The sequence below is a fragment of the Grampus griseus genome (assembly GCF_964374135.1).
Source record: "Grampus griseus genome assembly, chromosome: 1".
Classification (NCBI taxonomy): Eukaryota; Metazoa; Chordata; class Mammalia; order Artiodactyla; family Delphinidae; genus Grampus; species Grampus griseus.
In genome coordinates, this window is record NC_139017.1 from 140,660,279 (window position 1) to 140,674,233 (window position 13,955).

Here is a 13,955-nt window from a genome sequence, read left to right on the forward strand (position 1 = left end):
CTGTAATTTCTCACTTACTTGGCTGGCTAGTGGCCTGATGGATCTTGCAAGTCATTGCACGTGTCACTGTACTGACTGGCACATCAGCCAGTAGCACCAGGAGCCAGCAGAAGCACCAGTGTAAAATATTTCTTGCGCAGTCTTGAACGGATGTAAGGAGTTACCTGTCCATGGTTGCTTGTGTCTGAGGATACTTTTCACTGAGTCTTTTGCATGGTGTCCTTGAAAAGGTTTTAGTTATGTTTTATCTGTAAAGAGTCAGGAAAAAAGTGGAATTATCGTTAGTCCTCTACAATTTCATCACTTGTTCAGTGGTTAGAGCACTTAGACACTACTAGCTTGGCCAGAAGTTAGATGTATATAGTAGAGGTGTACTAAATTCATCCTGGTTTATTTTAGTGTAGTGATTAATAAAAAATAGTTCATTTAAGAAAGTGAGAAATCTGAGACAAGTGGTAAACTGGATGGGATGCTGAGACAACAGATTGTACTGTCCTGAGCAAACCAGGGCATATGGGAAACAGCATGGTAATGTGAAAGAGGATGGAGCTTAGAGTGAGACAGTCCTGCATTTAAGTCCAGTCTCCGCCATTTAAAAGCTTGGACCTCTCTAAGACTAGGTGTATTAGGGTTCTCCAGAAAAACAGAACCAGCAGGACAGACACACACACACACTGATTGATTGATTTTAAGGAATTGGCTCATGTGATTGTGGAGGCTGGCAAGTCCTAAATCCGCAGGGCAGGCTGGAGACCTAGGGAAGAGTTGATGTTGCAGCTGAGTCTGAAGGCGTTCTGGAGGCAGAATTCCTTCTTTCTTTGGGGGGTCTCAGTCATTTCTCTCTTAGGGCTTTCAACTGGCTGGATGAGGCCTACCCACATTATAGAGGATAATCTGCTTTACTCAAAGTTTATGGCTTTAAATGTTAACCACATCTTAAAAAAATACCTTTACAGTAACATGTAGACTGGTGTTTGACCAAACAACTGGGTAGTTAATGGCTCTTGAATCTGTCCCCTTTTCCATCCTTGTTTTCTTTACTTTTAGCATGGCAGTTGAACAAGTTGTCTTCTATAACACTTTATAATCTTATCTGTAATCCTTATCACCATTCAGAACTCCTTACTATTCTCTTCAAACATAACTGAGGTTTCTGTTGATTGCATGCATTTTTGCATGCTGTTACCTTTGTATAGAATCACCCTCTCCCCTTCTCCCTTACACCTCAAATTTCTCTACTGATGTCAACCCTATGAAGCCTTCCTGGACTTCCTTCCTGGTTCCAGAACACTCTTCACATTCATGTACAGGCGAACCTGAGCCTTCAAACATCATACTCCTAAGCTGCCTTTCAGATGAGATAATATATCTGTTCATCAGCTGACCAAGGAACCCTTTGAACTGTGGTATGAATTGAATAGCACTCCCTTCCTGCAAGCATTTCAGAACTGATATCGATATCATCTTTTTGTTCATTAGTTTGTGTATTCATTTGATTATTTTACTGGAGTGGTTTTTGAATTGTATTCATAGGTACCTTGGGCACTTGGGTAGAGGATGAATGCTTAAGGCTTTGGGCTTTTCAGTTCGTCTTTAGCCAAATCATTTCACCCCTAATTTGTTATATGTTGGGTTTCTGAGTAAAATTTTACATGAGGAAAAGAGTTCTGATGTCAAAAATAATTTCAAAATTCTTGTTTTATTTCTTGTCTGCCTGATTATTGGTAATCCATGTGGCTGCCTTTATTCAATTTCCCTTCCTGCCCCCAGAAAGAAACAATGCCAAACTTTTTGAAATCAAGGATATTTTAATCGTATTTATCTTTATTTCATATATCTGTTGGATGAATGCAAATATATTAATAGAAGTCATTGAATAGCATTTAATTTCTAATTATTTATTTATTTTAGTTATCAAGTGGGAATCCTCTATATGAAAAATACTATAGACAGGTAAGATGTTTGTTTCTTTGTCTTCTTAGATTGAACGTAAAATATACTTTCAACTCCTGATTGTATATATGCAGATTACCATCCAGCTGAATAAATTTGACATTTCTTGTTTTCATTTTCTTGTGCTTTAATCTCCTGCTTTGATTAATGCTTTTAACAAGCTCCCAGAAAAATGAAGGAAAGATAATTAAGCCCAAACACTTAATTGTCTTAAATATCTATCTTAAAAATCCATGTGGCATTAGATATATTCATCCAGATATAAACATCCAAATTAATTTATAAGCTAAATAGAAATGACTTTTATGTTGTTTTTAAGACTTATTAAAGTTTAATTTTCATGAAGTTAAAACCATGACTCTCATACAAATATATAAAATGAACGTGTGTCAAGGATTTTTTTCAACTCATTAATTATTGGGAGAACCAGTGAGATGTAAAAATGGGAATATGAGTTACAGAGATTTATATTCTCTATCAGAGAAAATTAATTTCATTGGTATGGATAGGAATCATTTGCATGGCTATCAGGTTTATATAATTTAACCTCTACCCCTACAGAGTGTAAAGTAGCCGAGTTGATAGAAAGTCAAAGGTGCTAACCATAGATCAGATTATCTAATCTCCTGAAAGTGTAGACAGTCTTATTTGCCCATTTCCAAATATCAGATCATTTTTCTTGATAATCTCTTCACCTTGTGATCATAATTACAGAAAAGGCTGGTCTCCTTATACAAATAAACTGGGTAATCTACATATTGCAGCAAGTGTTAATGAACCACTATAGGTCTCCTTGTGTGACTTGCAAATCTAAAGCCATACACTTACTATTTAACAACTTCTAAGGCCAGCTGATTAATTTCTGCTTGAAATTTCTAAAGAATCTCAGATTGTGCTTTTTAAAGCCTCTGTTATTTATTCTTCTGTTTTAAGGCTAGGATCCAAACTTTAGAAATTCTCTTCTTCATATTTCACATGCAGTATAAATTTGAGTGCATTTACCTCATCTTGAGGTTTCCCATGGCTGCTAAGTTTTCTAGCCTGCTAAGTGACCTTGCTTTACTGCTTGAGTGACTGGGATCTTACAAACCATGTTGCAGGCCAGTCTTCTTGTGGAGTCTTTGTAGACATTGGTTGTACATAAAGGCAATCCCTGATCCTTAATAGCGGCTTGTTCTATCTGAATAAAAGAGAATCATTCTCAAATATGGCCTTGTTTTTGTACAATTGGTTTACTCAACTATAACCTGATAAAAAGGAGAATAAATTGTTATTTAACTTATTTGATAACTATATGGCCATACAAAGTAAGGACATTCAGTTAAAGGATTTGTTTTTGATTTCTGAAGGGTCAGTGAGAATCAAATACCACTGAAAACTTTCATTCAGTTTACAAAAGCAGAGCCTACTAAATTGAGGGATGGATATAGAGTAAGAAAGGGCTTTTCCACATATCCATTAGAAAATAGAATAGTAAAAATACCAACAATATTCCACGTAAATAATCATAATTGAATTTTCCTTAACACTTCATTCAGCCCTGCGTACTTAATTCTTGTTTCCCTGCCTCTTGGGTCAGGAGTCTGCTTTCAAGAGATATATCTACTTCCAGAATGCAGTCCTGGAATTTTGACTTGGTCTACCAGTACAGTCTGAAAGTTGTCTAAGTGATGTCAGCCCAGAAATCTTTATCCAAAAGTCTACATTTTGAAGTGTTAATAGTTCAGAGTATGTGGTATCGTACTTTCCATGAGGCTCTGAGACTGTCTTTCTTTGTCAACAACACAGATTGTGGCCTTTAGCTTATGGCAGAGCCTTTAGGCAGGCATCAGAGTACAACAGAAACTGCCTGTAGATGACAAAGACTAAATGGCTGTGTTTAATTATTATAATAACCAAAAGAATGGAAGATAGTAAAATTATTTATTGGAATACACTACATAAATATGTCATAAGAGCTTAATCTGGGTTTGCCTTTCTCCTCAGTGCCTCTGTTTCTAGGCTATGGAGGGGTAGTTGTTCCTTTTTTTATCCCACCCTGGTCAAGGGATAGGCAAAGAAAAGGAGTTGTGGAGAATTCTAGAGACAGAGTTCCCAACCCTTTCTGTACCTCCTTGTTACCCCAAATTTGGATTGAGCAATTCTTTCCTTTTTGCTGAGTGCCTGATTTATCCCATGTTCTAGCACTTGAAAGAAAGTATTTCTCTTTTGCTTCTTTGCTGAGATTGGTCTGTCTGGAATGCTTTGTATATGTTTTAGCAAACAATCTTTTAACTAAAGTGGAAAAACAGCTAGCTCACAAATATCCTTGTATCATGTTACTATTCCCATGACTTTTAAAAATTTACTTTTCACTTTTACAAATAGAACTTTAGGAAATCTCTACGGAAGTGAGAGTCGTTATTTTTTTTGAACTGTTTTTTTTGTTCTTGGTGACCTCATTCTGTCTTAAAGGAAAGTCCCCATCAGTTAAAATGATGTGTTTCCCTTAATGTGCTTTAGGAACTTAGCAGTTTTTAAAATTTCTTTAAGTTTATAATGCAGTCACTGCTGGTTTTAGAACTGATATTGCTTTGATTTTTAAAAAAAGTGTTGCAGTTTCTTAAGAGTAAGTATAAAAGCAGAAGTTAATTATTTAAAGATATTTGAAAAAAAAAACCAGATAACTGTGCAACTATTCCCATTTATCAGAAGACCTCTCCAGGAACTATTGCCCTTTTCCTCTTTTGCCATTTAAGTTTATTGGAATTTAAATGGCAGCTATAGAAGACTTGGAATCAGAAGACATGTATTAATGTTATGACTCCACTAATCTGTTCTACTTCCTCTGAGCTTCAGGGTTTTGTTTTTGTGTGTTCTTGTTTGTTTTTGTTTTTTAATTTGGCTGCACTCTGTAGCTTGTGGGATCTATGTTCCCTGACCAGGGATTGAACCCGGGCCCTGGCAGTGAAAGCACTGAGTCCTAGCCACTGGACTGCCAGGGAATTCCCTGAGCTTCAGTTTTATCATGTGTGTAATGGGCATGATAAAAAAACACTTTGTAGATTGACAGTGCTGTCTAGATGGTACTCTTCTCATATGGGTCTCCAATATTCCATGGCCTTTGTTAGTCAAAGGATTCCTGTTCCCTTTTTGAAAAAGTCAGTTCCCAAATTACAGGGAGAAAGGCAGGTAAATAATCATAATTTTGTCTTTATGTTTGTTGTCAGCTTATGGTTTGTATCTTTTCAGGTTGATACAGGCAATACTGGAAGGGTATTGGCTTCTGATGCTGCTGTATTCCTGAAAAAATCAGGACTTCCAGACCTGATACTTGGAAAGGTAGTATTTGTTCATTGTAACTAGATATAATGAATATTTATTAGTGTAGATAAATTGGGTGCAAATTCAGAAAGATAACCATTACAAAACTTAGAAGTTAGAACTGTCATGGAAGCAGTTACAGTAATGCAGTGGAGGGAATTTCTGGTGTAGTGATTTACCCTCTTGAAAAATAAGGTGTTTTTCAGATTTTTAGAAAACAAATTACTTTTTAGTAGGATGAAATGAGGAAGTAATAGTACATTTGAGTGATGTGGGGAGAAACAATGCAGACTGGGAACCTTGCCACCCACTCACAATTGGCTCTTTCCCTACTTCCTCTATTAGAACTGTCTCTATGTTTAATATGTGGTAAATAGAGTAGGGGATGAGAGGCTTAGGAAGGAGCACAAAGAGGTGGAAAAGTCCCTCTCTTGGCTTGATCTCCTTACAAATCCTTATATATGATATTGATATGTATTCAAACCCTGAACAATAATCATTATTAATAATTTAATTATTCACAAATAAACATTAACTATTTCAGCAAATCCTTATATATGATATTGATATGTATTCAAACCCTGAACAATAATCATTATTAATAATTTAATTATTCACAAATAAACATTAACTATTTCAGCTTACCCATAAGAAAGAATGTCATCTTAATAAGGATCTAAAATCAAGGTAGCATGTTCTAGTAGAAAGAGTATTGGACTTGGAGTTGGAATCTGGGTTAATAAAAAAGTCATTGGACTGGAAGTTAGAATATGGTCTTCAGTTCTTTCCCTGATGCCTTGGATGTTCTTGAGTAAGTCACTTAACCTCACTGGACCTTAGTATCTTTGTGTAGGGTTGCACTAAGTGATCTTTAAGGTTTCTTTCCACTTTTAATTCTGTGATTCTTAAATCTGACTACCAAAGAGCATGAGGTTGTAAATTGCAGGGATTTAATTTATCTTTAAGGTGATTTTTGTTAAAATATAGGTTGATACTTTTTTTTTTCTAAATTTCAGATCTGGGATTTAGCTGACACAGATGGCAAAGGTATCCTGAACAAACAAGTAAGATTCAGAGATTGACATGAAAAATTTTTGAGTAATTCAGAATAAAAAATAGCCAGCAATTTTTTGTATTTTTAAACTAAAAATTGGTTTTTACCAAAATGAGGGTTTTGCAAGGGCAAGTGTTAGAACAGTGAAAATATTTCCAATCAATAGGCATTAAAATACCTAATTCCCAAAGGTTAGTGTTAGTTTGGTGACATTTAGTTCTCCTGGAGTGTTGTAGTCTGTTTGGGCTGCTGTAACGAAATACCACAAACTGGTTGGCTTGTAAACAGCATAAATTTATTGCTCACAGTTCTGGAGGCTGGAAGTCTTAGATAGGGTGCCAGCATGGTTCTAGTGAGAGCTTTCTTCTAGGTTGCAGACTGCTTCTTTATTCTTACATGGCAGAATGTGCTAGTGATTTCTCTGAATGCTTTTTTGTAAGGCACTTATCCCATTCATGAGGGCTCCATCCTGATGGTTTATGCACTTTCCAGAGGCTCTACCTCCTAATGGCTCTACTATTATTTTTGGGATTTTGAATTTCAATATATGAATTTGGGGGGGACACATTCAAACAATAACATGGGATTTATTTTTCTTAGTTATTCAGGGAGACTTTGCTCTTTGTATCTTATTAAGTTTCTTATACAGGGTTATAAATGAAAGTGGATTTTATTTTATTACTTTTCTTTAAATTTATTTATTTATTTATTTATTTTTGGCTGTGTTGGGTCTTCGTTGCTGTGTGCGGGCTTTCTCTAGTTGTGGCGAGCAGGGGCTACTCTTCATTGCGGTGCACAGGCATCTCATTGCATTGGCTTCTCTTGTGGAGCACGGGCTCTAGGCACACGGTCTTCAGTAGTTGTGGCACGCGGGCTCAGTAGTTGTGGCTCGCGGGCTCTAGAGTGCAGGCTCGGTAGTTGTGGCACACGGGCTCAGTTGCTCCGTGGCATATGGGTCTTCCTGGACCAGGGCTCGAACCCGTGTCCCTTGCATTGCATTGGCAGGCATATTCTTAACCACTGCACTACCAGGGAAGTCCAAAAGTGGATTTTATTATTCATGTGTTAAGATGGTATTGTGTATTTGAAGGGAAGCTCTTGGCTAATCAAACCTGAGTACAGTGTATTCTGGTCTAGGTCTTATCTCTGACATATAAACCAAAAAATGGTTTACAAGCCTGAAGTAAACCTTAGACCAGAAATATGTGAAAGTGGTTATGGGCATTGGACACCATCAGAGAACTTTAAAGTTCTGCTTGTTGGGGATGGATTTCAGAGTTCTATAGGATTAAATTCAAAGCTTAAATTAATCTATAGGATTAAATTCAAAGATTAAATTCATGCTAATACATTGGCTGAGCACTACTACTCAAAGTTAATTTTCCCTATGGGGATAGCTGAAGCTAACTCAGAAAAGGGATGGGAAAAATTAGATGAGGGGGTCAGAATACCCAGTCTCTTATTTAAGATTCCAAGGTTAGATTGTGGTCCCCATTGGACCCCTGGGCAGAAGGGCCAGTTTGGTACATTGGAGACATTGGAAAACTAAATTCGCATGGGCATCCAGGGTGCTCTGTACTCAGTCAGCAAATATTTGTTGAGTACCTGTTTTTAGCCAGGTTTTGGCAATACAGAGGTGAACGTGACAGGATGTGGTCCTTATCTTCATGAACTTACAGTAAAATAAATTCTTCACTGCTGTTCCTAGACTTTGGGTGTTTAGTTTGAGTTCTTTGTTATATCCAGGTGGCTGGATTTATGGATTTGCAGTTATAAACTTTGATGTTTGCATTGGAGGAATAGATTTTTAAATTAACATATGAAATTAAGAAAATAAACCTATACTTACTGAGTTTCTATGTGCCAAAAATGATAGTGTTTTCTTCCTATAGTGTGGTTTTAATTTTGTTCCTTATAATACATTGCAAGGTAGATATTAGCCCCCCTTTTAAAGAGTTTTTTTAAACTTGCCCAAGGCCTCACAACCAGTAGCAGAACTAGAATTCAGTGCAATACTATTTCACTTCAGAGCCCATCCATACTGTGGGAGTGGACCTGATTACCTAAGAGTAATTGACTCTGATTAGAATGAGAAGAGAAAAAGGGTTATTTAGAGTTCAGCATTTAAAGGATGGTAGGAGACATTGATTTCAGCAGAAGATACTTGAAAGGTCAGAGGAGAACTAGGAGAGCTTTATGAAACTATGCCGGTAGAGAAGAGCATCAGGGAGGATCATACAGTCCAGGCTGCCAAAAGAACAAGTAGGCGGTGTTTCCCTGGTGGCGCAGTGGTTAAGAATCTGCCTGCCAATGCAGGGGACATGGGTTCGAGCCCTGGTCCAGGAAGAGCCCACATGCTGTGGAGCAACTAAGCCCGTGTGCCACAACTACGGAGCCTGCACTCTAGAGCCTGGGAGCCAAAACTACTGAGCCCATGTGACACAACTACGGAGCCCACACGCCACAACTACTGAAGCCTGTGCGCCTATAGCCCGTGCTCTGCAGCAAGAGAAGACACTGCAATGAGAAGCCCGTGCACCGCAATGAAGAGTAGCCCCTGCTCGCCGCAACTAGAGAAAGCCCACGCACAGCAATGAAGACCCAGTGCAGCCAAAAATAAATAAATTTAAAAAATAAATTTAAAAAAATTAAAAAATAAAAGAACAAGTAGGATGAAGCTTTTTAAAAAAAATTTATTTTAGAGTCCTGTATTTGGTAGCTAGGAGTTTATTTGTGACATAGGCAGTTGTTTCTCTAGCTAATGGTAGGAGTTAAAATCAGATTGCATAGAAGCTTGTGTGGTGAATGAAAAGAGAAGGGGTGATCTTGAAATAGCATTTTTTCAAGAAATTCATTAGTGAAGGCAAGGTATTGTATAAACAGACAACGTGTAAGTTTCTAGGAATAGGTTAAGTATTGAGTAAGAAGAAAGTATTGAGTAGAAAAAAGAAAGTAGAAAGAAGAAAGTATTGAGTAGGTGAGAACAGATGTGAGAAAAGCAGTAAAGGGTTGATTGCATCAGCAGCTGTACTGGAGTATTGACAAGTTGCAAGTAATCATAACTGGAGTAAAGGGTTTTGTTATGCTTATTCTCAGACCTGATTTTAACTCAGAACAGCTGAAAACAAGTTGCTTCAGTGTCATTCCACTAATTAAATTTTGGACCGAGGCTTCAAATGCCAAAAACCCAAGGACCTTTGGGAGAGATTTACAAATATTTTGAAGTCAAGCAGTTATATAATTGTTTTAGATGTTGCATAGTTATTCTTTGTAGCTTTTCTGGAATAACAGTGACTGAGTTACTTGAATGATTGGTCTAGTGTTAAAATTTATAATCTTAAATCCAGAGATGCCTTTTGATAACGTTTTATTTATTTTCTTCTAGGTGCTATTTTCTTCTAGACTTTTTTTCAAGATTCTTTTTCTCACTTAAATTATAAAAATCATTTAACGTCTTTAAATATTCTTTGAAACATGATTATTAATTTTGGTATATTTCCAAATATATATATTTATCAGTATATCAGTTTATTTAATTATTTTCCCATTTATATTAATATTTTTTGCTATTTATAATATTAGGAATATCTTTGTACATAGATCTCTTCTTGATTTTAGGGCAAGTGTTTTTTTTTTTTTTTTTTTTTTTTTTTGCTGTACGCGGGCCTCTCACTTTTGTGGCCTCTCCCGTTGCGGAGCACAGGCTCCGGACACGCAGGCTCAGCGGCCATGGCTCACAGGTCTAGCCGCTCCGCGGCATGTGGGATCTTCCCGGACCGGGGCACAAACCCGTGTCCCCTGCATCGGCAGGCAAACTGTCAACCACTGCGCCACCAGGGAAGCCCTAGAGCAAGTTTTTCAAGCAAATGTGCCGTTATATTCGCTGCAACATAAAAATCTTGGAGTAGTTGTGAATTGTTTTATATTTTCAGATTAAAGGTATGTGTGTAGATAGATGGATGAATGGATGAATGGTTAGATAGATAATGCTCTTAACATTCATACTTTTCTTTCTCAGGAATTCTTTGTTGCTTTGCGTCTTGTGGCATGTGCCCAGAATGGATTGGAGGTTTCACTGAGTAGTTTGAACCTGGCTGTTCCTCCACCAAGATTTGTAAGAAATGCTTTTAAATTTAAATTGTATTTTTAAAAATGATACCACATGATTTGAAAATTAAAATTTACTATATTAAAAAATTTTTCCCTCAACCCCTATCACTCAGCTACCCGATTTTCTTTCTTATGGCCACTGCTGTTATTAGTTTCTTGTGTATCTTCTAGTTATTTTATGTGTATATAAAGACATATAAATACCTATACCCTCAGTTTACATTAATTGTAGCATACTATACACATGATTCTATGCCTTTTTAAATAACTTGATATGTTTTGGAGATCTTTACATAAAAGCTTCCTCATTCTTTTTTACAGCTGGATAGTATTTCCGTGCTTCTGTTTACCTTAATTTATTTAACTTCCTATTGGTAGGCTTTTAGCTTGCTTCCAGTCTTTTATTATTTAAAACATGCTGCGATGAATAATAACCTTGAATCTGTGTCACTTTGCATGTGCAGAAATATATGTGTAACTTCTCAGAAGTGGAATTGCTGTTTCAAAAGTTCGTGCATTGTAATTTTCACATATAATATCTACTTGTCTTCCATAGTGGTTGTATTAGTTCACAGTCCCACCAACAATTGGTTGAGTGTACTTTTGCTAACATACTGTTGTCAAACTTTTGGTCCTTGTCAATTTGATAGGTGACAAATGGGTAGTTTTAATTCGTCCTTTTGGTTTTATGGAGTGAAGTTGAGTAGTTTTTCTCATGCTTATGAGCCATTTACATTGCCTTTATGTGAAATGTCTGTAACCTTTGTCCATTTTTCTTTGGTGGTTTGTCTTTTCTTATTGAATTCTAGAGGCTTTTTATATATTAGGGAAACAGTTCTTTGTCTATATGAGTTGCAAATATTTTCTCCCAGTTTGCCATTTGTCTTTTGACTTTGTGGTCTTTGTGGTGATTTTTTTTTCCGTAAAGAAGTCATTGTTTTTAATGTAAATGAATTATTAGGATTTAAGTTTTTTAATGGTTTCTTTGTTCACATTTACATTAGTCCTGATGTAAGGTATGTGTATGGATTCAAATGTATGTTTCTTCAAGATGGCTACCTTTTAGACTTAATACAGTTTATTGAATAATCAATCTTTTCCATACCGATTTGAAATGCCGCCTCAATCATGTGCTGAATTCTCATATGTATTTTGGTTTTTTTCTGGATTTTTTCTGTTCATACCCATTGACCTGTTTATCCATATGCTGATCGCACATTGTTTCAATTATCATATTTGGTAATTTATATCTGATAGGGCTAGTCCTTCCCACCCTACTGCTTTTTTTCAGAAGTTTCACGGCTCTTCTTGCTTGTTTTTAAATTCAGTATTTTAGTATTTTGTCTGAGTATTATGAATTTAACTTCAGTTTTGAGAATTTCTGTACTTCGAAGTTTAGTTGTGGAGTCAGAGGGTTAATTTAGGGATTTGTTGCCTAACTATACTATTATAAAAAATTTTCAAACATATTCATCTGTCTCTACAAGCAAATAAACATAATAACTTGGACAGGGTGTTGATAGGTTCATGTACTTCTAACTTAGAAATCTTAAATTGAATTCTTGTTCCAGTCAGCTTTCCTTAAATAGTGTAGGGAAAAAGTGATCAGTTAACAGGGCCATAAATATTTTTGTTACATTCAGATATCTTTATCTTGATTTCAGTTGTAATAGGATTTCTTCTATAAGACTTACATGTTTTAGTTAGTGCTCCACAGTCATTTAGTCATTTAGTTAGCTCCACTAACTCAGCTTACTCAGTTTTTGTTTCATTTGTACTCAGATGAAGGTCTAATAGAGTTAATGTAAAATAGTGTCCTTTGTGCATTGAGATCCAACATTTTGTCTGAGTGTTTTTAAATCCAAAGATTATTTTCTCCTCATTGTTTATTGATGTGAGGATTTCAGCCCTTCATGTGCTATATTTTCCTTTTTAGCATGATACCAGTAGTCCTTTGCTAATCAGCAGAACTTCTGCAGCTGAGCTCCCATGGGCTGTAAAAGTAAGTAAACTTTGTAACTGTTCTCTCTTTTACTTCACTTTACTTCCTACCTACATAGTCCTTTCCCCCTACTTGCAAAATATATTGCAGTCTGCATTAGACATTCATTTTTTACTGTGGAGGAAATACTGGTACTAGAAATTGCTTGAGGGATGTTGCAGCTCTGTTAGTCATTTTGTGACAGTTAGTATTGGCTTAATCTCATTTCTGTTATAGTGTAAACTAAAAATGATGATCTCATAATCTTGTGTTAACTAAAATATTTGATGAATAGGTAGTTTACCCCACTGGTACTATTTCTTGTTTGAAAAGTTCTACTTAATTAATTCTCTTTATGGCTCTAAAACACTTCTTTATGAAATCTTTTTCTAAAATGGGTATTTTGGGCGGAGATCACGTTCCTCCCCACAGATACACCAGAAATACATCTACGCATGGAACAACTCCTACAGAGCATCTACTGAACGCTGGCAGAAGACCTCAGACCTCCCAAAAGGCAAGAAACCCCCCACGTACCTGGGTAGGGCAAAAGAAAAAACTAAACAGAGACAAAAGGATAGGGACGGGTCCTGCACCAGCGGGAGAGAGCTGTGAAGGAGGAAAAGTGTCCACACACTAGGAAGCCCCTTCGCGGGTGGAGGCTTCGGGAGGCGGAGTGGGGGAGCTTGGGAGCCGCGGAGGAGAGCACAGCAACAGGGGTGCGGAGGACAAAGCGGACAGATTCCAGCGCAGAGGATCAGGCCGACCGGAACTCGCCAGCCGAGAGGCTTGTCTGCTCGCCCGCCGGGGCGGGCGGGACTGGGAGCTGAGGCTCCGGCTTTTGTCGGAGCGCCGGGAGAGGACTGAGGTTGGCGGCGTGAACACAGCCTGCAGGGCGTTAGTGCACCGCGGCTGGCCGGGAGAGAGTCCGGGGAGAAGTCTGGAACTGCCGAAGAGGCAAGAGACTTTTACGTCCCTCTTTGTTTCCTGGTGCACGAGGAGAGGGGATTAAGAACGCTGCTTGAGAGAGCTCCAGGGACGGGCGCGAGCCGCGGCTAAAAGTGCGGAGCCCAGAGACAGACATGAGACGCTAGGGCCGCTGCTGCCGCCACCGGGAGGCCTGTGTGCGAACACAGGTCACTAGCCACACGCCCTTCCGGGGAGCCTGTGCAGCCCGCCACTGCCAGGGTCCCGGGATCCAGGGACAACTCCCCCGGGAGAACGCACAGGCGCGCCTCAGGCTGCAACGTCTCGCCGGCCTCTGCCGCCGCAGGCCCGCCCCACACTCCGTGCCCCTCCCTACCCCCGGGCCTGAGTGAGCCAGAGCCTCCGAATCAGCGGCTCCTTTAACCCCGTCCTGTCTGAGCAAAGAACAGACGCCCTCCGGCGACCTACACGCACAGGCGGGGCTAAATCCAAAGCTGAGCCCCTGGGAGCTGTGAGAACAAAGAAGAGAAAGGGAAATCTCTCCCAGCAGCATCAGAAGCAGCGGATTAAAGCTCCACAATCAACTTGATGTACCCTGCATCTGTGGAATACCTGAATAGACAACCA

The 13,955-nt window shown here is 38.2% G+C and overlaps 1 protein-coding gene across 2 annotated transcripts in view; it reads left to right on the forward strand.

Moving 5' to 3' along the window:
* EPS15 (epidermal growth factor receptor pathway substrate 15) overlaps positions 1 to 13,955 on the forward strand; it is a 164,636-nt gene that overhangs the window by 31,791 nt on the left and 118,890 nt on the right. For both annotated transcript variants that reach the window (XM_082666035.1, XM_082666034.1), the window contains exons 2-6: positions 1,912 to 1,953; positions 5,185 to 5,274; positions 6,273 to 6,320; positions 10,329 to 10,424; positions 12,357 to 12,422. In XM_082666035.1, coding sequence (XP_082522161.1) covers positions 1,912 to 1,953; positions 5,185 to 5,274; positions 6,273 to 6,320; positions 10,329 to 10,424; positions 12,357 to 12,422 — 342 coding nt within the window. The remainder of the gene's footprint in view (positions 1 to 1,911; positions 1,954 to 5,184; positions 5,275 to 6,272; positions 6,321 to 10,328; positions 10,425 to 12,356; positions 12,423 to 13,955) is intronic.